Genomic DNA, 7,293 nt, shown 5'->3' with positions numbered 1-7,293 from the left:
AGAAAAAGCAGTGTGTCTCCAACAGGGGTCAGCCTTTTTTTTCCTATGTTTTGTTTTATTGAAAGATTTAAAATTTTTGAAAACTTTATTCAAATATGTCTTGTTTATGTAAACCTTGTATGAACTTTTATTTAAAGCTGTCAGGTTTTATTTTACAATGGCTGCTTTTATTAAAACTGCTTTTATTTTAAATTGTTTATATTTATTTACAGATGTTTGATTTCATGTAAGAATGTATTTTACTTCAGGATGTCTAACTTTATTTGAAGATATCTTGCATTATTGCAAGATATTTTCTTTTCGTTCCGTTCGTCTTTCAGGATTGAAAGACACCTGTGGTGCAGTAAAGAACACGGATACACAGTTATATTGTCACTGAAGGAAAGCTTTATTTGTGTCTCACTCGTTGGAGGGCTTGTTTTTGAAGTGCAGGTCGGAGGAACTTCACTTGCGAGTGATTGATGTTGTTGTGGAGGAGGACGAGGAGACCACCTTCCCATCCACCACCTCTTCCACCACCTTGATCACGGCCGCTTTGGTAGTGGAGCTGGTGCTGGAGGAGATGGAGGCGCTGGAGGAACATGGAGAACATGCTTTTGATAGGTTCTTTCCACAGTCACTGTAATGCTGACTTCATGCTGTGGAACTGCTGATCAGGTTTCCACAATCCCAGAATAACAGATCTGGATTATTAGGCTTTGTTCACATTGAACGCAAAAGTGGCTCAAATCTGACGTTCTTCCTTTAAAATCTGATGGATTTGCTTAAATGGCTGATTCAGATTGACCTGCGTGAAATGATGATGAATTTTGAGTCGTGGTTGATTTGCTACATTTTAGATATATGTATATCAGATTTCAGCACCAGGTATGAAAATGGCCCAATTCGGAAATGAAAACATGTTTTGTGCTGTTTACACTGCAAACAAATCTCTGAAGATATGAAGTGAAATGACAAAACCAAAGCTGACAGTAAATATAAACAGTTTACATGAAATTAACACACTAACACAATTACAGTCTGTAGAGAATGTGCAGTAAAGTCCAGTGTCCTCAACAGCAAAGAGAAATAAAAGTTCATAAATTCAACATATCACTAAATTCTATTATTGTTAGTGATTATTTGCTCTGTCGCTTTTTTCTGTCACTTCCTAATAATGTTGGGAGTCGATCTAATGTGTAATTCCTTCAGTTGAGCTGTTGAAATCCTAACCAGTAAGAGAGCAGCTCAGATGACTTAACCTAGATACCACAGAGAGGGAACAATCAAGATTGGATAGTTTTCTAATGGGACGAATTCAGTATTTTACCTGTTTCCAACTAAAAAATCAGCAATGAAATAAAAGTTTTACTGTCTGGAGAGGAATTTGTGCTGAATTGAAATGCAGTCAGAAGAACGTGAAATGCAACAGACACATGATGTTACTTTCCCTATAGATCTTCTCTGAAGATGATTAAAGCAATATTAATCACAGTTAGTGATCGCAAAGCACTAGTGTCACCTCATGGTATATTCTTTCTCTTCGTCTTCCTCTTCTTGTTTTTCTGCTGGAATTTTGTCCGCTAATTAATGCTGTAGTTTTCAAAATATCTACACCATTCCAACTCCGGAAAGTTTGGTCTGATGGTGAATGGTGGGCTTGTATACAGTTTTTTGTTTTTAAGTATTGGATCATTTTTTTCCCCCATAAGAATGAAGGGGTATAAAAGTGGGTACAGTGATTAAAGTCCATTAGTAAAACCGATTTAACTATGTAGGATATCATAGCATCCATCTGCAACCAACTACCAACCATCTGGAATACCATAGCAACCACCTACCAACATTCAAGCAACTACCTGGGATACAATAGCAAATGCATAATAACATTCTACAACCATCTGAGATGCCATAGCAACCACCTAGCAACACCCTAGCTGCACAATTGGTATTCTAATTAGGTATAAATTCTATTCTATGTGGGTTATAGTGATATTCTGCAGGTTATATACCTGCCACTGGCTTCTGCGTCCAGCAGCCTCCTGTACTCTGTGATCTCCATCTCCAATCGGGACTTGATATCCAGCAGCATCTGGTACTCCTGACCCTGACGCTCCAGGTCAGCGCGGAGCTGCACCAGCTGGTCCTCTAGACTGCTCACCTGAAGACCAGCACATGCACGTTAAGCCCCAAAGGAAGCAGCAAACTTCAGATGTTCCTGAATGAAGTATAAGAGACGTTCAGGCCTCACCTGCGCTTGGTAGCCCGACAGCTGCATGGAGTAGCGCGTCTGAGTCTCGGCCAACGTGCTCTCCATGGACGCTTTCTGTGACCAGGAGCAGGAATTCGGTTAAACTTCACCGTAAACGTTACAGAATGGATGTTAAGTTTGTAACGGAGCGGTTCTGTGGTCTCACCATGGCTAATAGAGACTGAAGCTCAATCTCCAGAGACTGCACCGAGCTCTTCACCGTGTTCACTTCTGTCTTGGAGGTCTGCAGTGTTTCTGTGCTGGTGGCAACTTCCTGCTTCAGGGTCTCCGACTGGTAGGAGAACAGAGAGAGTCAGGAGGACATTGAGTCGTAAGCCTCTGTACGTGGTGGGCTGAGGGGGTCTGAGGTGGTCTGAAGTGGTGGTTAATTGCTTCATCGGATACTATCAGGTTAGCACTAGATACTATGTGGTGCACATCAGATACTATGTGGTGACCACTAGGTACCATCAGGTGAGCACCAAACGGTATCAGTTAAGCACCAATTACTATGAGACGAGCATCTGATGCCATCAGATACTATGTGATGAGCACCAGATACTATCAGATTAGCACCAGATATACATGTGGTGAGCCCACAGTGCACAGGTGTGCACAGGATACACATCTGGTGTGCACCATATAATAACTAGTACTTATTTGGTAGTATCTAGTGTACACTAGATTTTTACCTGAAAACAGGTCCCATATACCTCCAGGGGCTCCATAGCTTTCTGCTGTATAAGCCTTATTTTACCAAGAACTGCATTCATTACCAGCTTCTCGTCAATATCTAACCTGTTAGACTGAGTCTAATCAGTCTAATCACACACGTATTTAATAATACAGACTGATTTATAATTAATACTCAAATAAAAGTGCTTGATTCTGTGTAGCTACTGATTGATGAAGTAGTAATGAACCTTTATTGGGTAGATAAGGCTTAATAAGAACATTACAATGACATTATAACTCACCCTAAAGTTTACAAAAGATTATGGTGAGTATATCAAAACGCTTAATTCACTGTATTTTCTGTTTAATATAAAATATAGTTAGCAGACTGAACGGTTTGGAGGAACCAACCTTGGCCTGGAACCATCCCTCCAGGTCCCTCTGGCTCTTGGCAGCAACGGCCTCATAGTGCTCACGGATCTCCTCCAGAACTTTGGTCAGATCTTCCTGTGGCGCAGCGTCGACCTCCACGTGGATCTGTCCACTCATCTCAGTGCGCGTGGACAGCAGGTCCTGGAGGAAGATGGAGATGAACGCCATCTCTGGACCTACTCATTCACTGGTCAGTGCATATACACCCTCATACACCCACAGAAACCTGGACTGGTTCTAGATTATATCTGTACACCTTTACTTTGATTTTTCAAAAGGTCTAACTAGGTTCTACATCTAAGAAGGCTTCAGCATGGGGTTCTACCAGCATAACACAAACAGGAACTTATTGTACTATTTGACACAGAGAACGATCTTTAGTACTAATCACCTCCTCGTGGTTCTTCTTGAGGAAGGCCAGCTCCTCTGTCAGGGCCTCGATCTGCAGCGCTAGGTCTTTTTTGGTCATGTTCAGCTCATCTAGAACCCTCTTTAGTCCAGCAATATCGGCCTCCACAGACTGGCGCATGGCCAGCTCGTTCTCGTACCTGAACAAAGACACGTTCTGCTCATTCTCTCCTCTCACTGAGCTGACAGCGTGGTTCTAGTTTCCAAAACTGTCCTTTACACTCTTAAAAAGACAGTTCTTCAAGGGTTCTATAGTAAGGATACTCGTTCTATATTTGACCATAACCACTCTAAAAACCATTTGCATGCTTAATTGGTTCTCTGCATGGGGAAATGGTTCTTCAGATCGATGGATAATGTGCTGATTATGGCTGCTGTTGTGACAATGTCAAGCTTGCTACAATAACAGAACCCTTTTTGGTGCTCTATAGAACCATTTTCAAAAAAAGGTTCTTTATAGAACCATAACACATTGTATAGTTTCTATACAGAACTATTGTCTTCATCAAAGAACCCTTGAAGAACCATCTATTAAGTGTCTACTGATTTACTTAATAAAAACGATGTTTTAGTGAGTAAAAACACCTTAAATCTACTCAATGTTTAAAATCTCTTACTACGAGAGAGTTCTAAGAATATTGAGATTTTAACCCTTTGTGTCAATATTTTTACCTGTTTTAGGTCATTTTAATCTAGTTAAAGTGTTTTGTTCCAGTGGCAGATCATTTCATTTGTTTTAAACATTATTTGTTGAAACACAAACTGATCTGCCACTGGAAAAAGACACTTTCAGTAGAAAAACATCATTCAAAACAAGTAAAAAACGTCTAGAGGTAAGTTGAATAATAGGCTAATGCTCTTAAGACTCTAACATGAGAAATATTAGAAATTTTAACTACATTTAGGATTTTTTTGCAGTGTAGAACCTGTTAGACATTGCATAATTTAGTTAGACTGTTTTTGAATTCACCATTATGCTACCTAGTTTAATTATCTAGTACTCTGTTTCTACTACACACTCACCCTCTTAATACCTAGAACTGAAAGTACTTAAAAGAAATCATGCAAGTCAGAGCTGTTCAGAGATAAGAAGCGTCTAAACTCTCACTTGGTCCTGAAGTCGTCTGCTGCCAGGCTGGCGTTGTCAATGCTGAGGTGGACGGTGCCCTTCAGCTGGATGGCGTCCAGGATCTGAGAACATCAATGGAAAGAATAACTTTAGACGGGTGAGGAACAGACACGGTACCAGAACACAGTACAGAGGAAACGGTCAAACTGGTCAGAAGAATGTTTCCTAATCTAGAACGCTGGATGCTGTGTGGCGCACACCAGGAACAGCTGTAACCCAGTGGTGTTGTAGTTGCTTCACTAAGAGTGGTCACACCCCCCATAGCAGCCGTAGGTTGAGGGCTGATTTAATAGAATCGTTTACACTCAAGTTCAAGTTCAGTTGCATTAAACAGATGTTTATCTGAATGTTAATTAAAGACAGACTGAGCCTCTGCAAAGCATCTACAGTGGACCATCTGGATAAAGAGTTACGGTCTGAACTAGTACATATACAGCATAGGGTAAAAATGGACAGCGGCTGTGCTCGAATATCGTAGAAGAGTTAATATAAAGACATGTTTATCAACGATATGCTAAACTGCTTACAATGAGAATGCATGTCAATTTGCCAGTTCTAGGTTTGCATATGCTAAACAGCTAGTTAAAAAGTTGCACAAACTGAAGGTGTAAAGTTGCATATGCTAATTTGCTAGTTATAAAGTTGCATGAAACTGCAGGGTAAGGTTCCATATGCTAATTTACTAGTTACCATATGAATGCATGTAGAAAATAGTTCTGTGTTGGCTAAATATGCTAATTATAAGAGTGCATATCCTAATTATTTGAATGCATATGCTAATTATATGAATGCATAGGCTAATTATAAGCTTGTATATGCTAATGATAAGAGTGCATATGCTAATTACAAGAGTGCATGTGCTATATGGTGAGTTATTGAATGCCTTTACTGAAATGCTATTTTAAAATATATAGTTTATTATAAGTATGCCAATGCAAAATCACAGCAAGACTGATTTTTCCTAAAAGGTGAGCGCGGGTTGCTTTACTTTAGCCTGGAGCTCTGAAATGGTCCCCAAGTAGGTCGTCTGGTCTCGTGCAGCAGGTGAGGTTCTGCTCTCCAGGAACTGGCGGATCTTCAGTTCCAGCTCAGCGTTGGCCTTCTCCAGGGAGTGCACCTTCTCCAGGTAGGAGGCCAGACGATCGTTGAGGTTCTGCATGGTGAACTTCTCGTTGCCAAGGATGCTGCCATCTGCTGCACTGGTGGTTCCAGCGCCAAATCCAGCACTAGCACCACCACCAAAACCTGCACCAGCACCAAAACCTGCACCGAAGCCACCACCAGAGCTGAAGCCAAAGCCTCCAGCGGAGCTGCCCAGGGATGCAGAGCGCGAAGCCTGGGAGATGCGAACTCCAGAGCCTCCAGCTCCTCCATAGACGCTTCCGGCCCTCATGGCGCTGACGCGGCTTCCCCCTCCAGCAGACATGGACATGCGGGAGGCTCCTCCAGCTCCTCCAGCAAAGGAACCTCCAGAGATGAAGCTGCTGCGGGCGGGAAAGACGGTGGCCATGTTCGATGGAGGCTTTCTGCTTTACTCTGCTCTGATGAGAGTGAGTGAGGAGGACAGACTCGGCCTGCATTTATACCCTGGTCTGCTCATCCACCTTCAGAACTAGGAGGATTCCCAGGGGCACATCACATTTGCATGTTGTGAAACTTGCTGACACAGAAGTTCTACCATCGTTTTGGTATGAGGTCAAGCGTTCAGGCTGGCTTTAATGACAGATTGATTGACAGTTGTTGCTTCTTTCTCAGGCTATCACCTTCATTTCTGTGCACTTGATACACAGATCCATGTTTCAATCATCATCATTCAACAGCTTTTACCTTTAGGTTCTAAATACCTCAAGCATGAGGGACTGTTCTCAGCATGAAGGGGGACTCAGTGAAGGCTCTAAATCATGAATAGGATCTTTTCAGCCTTAAACCAAGAAAGCCACGGGCAAAGATTCCTGTTTTACAGCACAATCAAACTTCCTTACGATGCCTCAGTCCATACACAAATATGATATGTGTCCATTTATGCATATATGATAGGATTAGATATATATTTGAAAATATATGGTCTTATATTAAGTCTATATACACACAAGTTTCATATTGCACATACATGCATAGAATATGGAGCATAACATGAAGCTAGCATGTGAGTAATACATTCCATCCATATACGATTTTCTTTCATATCTTTTGTTATGTTAAACGCATAGTTAAGTGATACTTTTTTAAGCCCACAAACAGGGAAATTCCACCTCCGCATTTAACCCATCTGTGACGTGAAACACCACATACACACTAGTGAATACACACACACTACGGGGTAGTGAGCGCACTTGCCTGGAGCAGTGGGCAGCCCTATCCACGGCTCCCGGGGAGCAATTGGGGGTTAGGTGTCTTGCTCAAGGACACAAACCGGGAT

General features: G+C 41.7%; 1 protein-coding gene across 1 annotated transcript; it reads right to left on the bottom strand.

Annotated features, from left to right (window-relative positions):
• Positions 1 to 386: 386 nt before the first annotated feature.
• LOC108438410 (keratin, type I cytoskeletal 13-like) lies at positions 387 to 6,483 on the bottom strand. Its single transcript, XM_017716202.2, has 8 exons — positions 5,863 to 6,483; positions 4,854 to 4,936; positions 3,729 to 3,885; positions 3,317 to 3,478; positions 2,397 to 2,522; positions 2,231 to 2,305; positions 1,992 to 2,140; positions 387 to 571 (listed from the first exon to the last, which is right to left on the bottom strand). Exons 1-8 carry the CDS (start codon positions 6,382 to 6,384, stop codon positions 445 to 447), a joined length of 1,401 nt encoding a protein of 466 aa, XP_017571691.1. The 5' UTR covers positions 6,385 to 6,483; the 3' UTR covers positions 387 to 444.
• Between the last annotated feature and the right edge of the window lie 810 nt (positions 6,484 to 7,293).

This window comes from Pygocentrus nattereri, chromosome 27 (genome assembly GCF_015220715.1).
Source record: "Pygocentrus nattereri isolate fPygNat1 chromosome 27, fPygNat1.pri, whole genome shotgun sequence".
In the NCBI taxonomy this organism is placed as follows: Eukaryota; Metazoa; Chordata; class Actinopteri; order Characiformes; family Serrasalmidae; genus Pygocentrus; species Pygocentrus nattereri.
The sequence above is the reverse complement of the archived record's forward strand: the minus strand, read 5'-3'. Positions and strand labels throughout refer to the sequence as shown.

Bases quoted from the DNA above. Each gene is read 5' to 3' on its own strand.
- LOC108438410 (XM_017716202.2), bottom strand. From the start codon at position 6,384: ATGGCCACCGTCTTTCCCGCCCGCAGCAGCTTCATCTCTGGAGGTTCC. The intron at 2,523-3,316 runs GTTGGTTCCTCC...TTCTCCTACCAG, and splicing joins AGGGATGGTTCCAGGCCAAG to TCGGAGACCCTGAAGCAGGA. The intron at 2,141-2,230 runs GTGAGGCCTGAA...GCTGGTCTTCAG, and splicing joins TGTCGGGCTACCAAGCGCAG to GTGAGCAGTCTAGAGGACCA.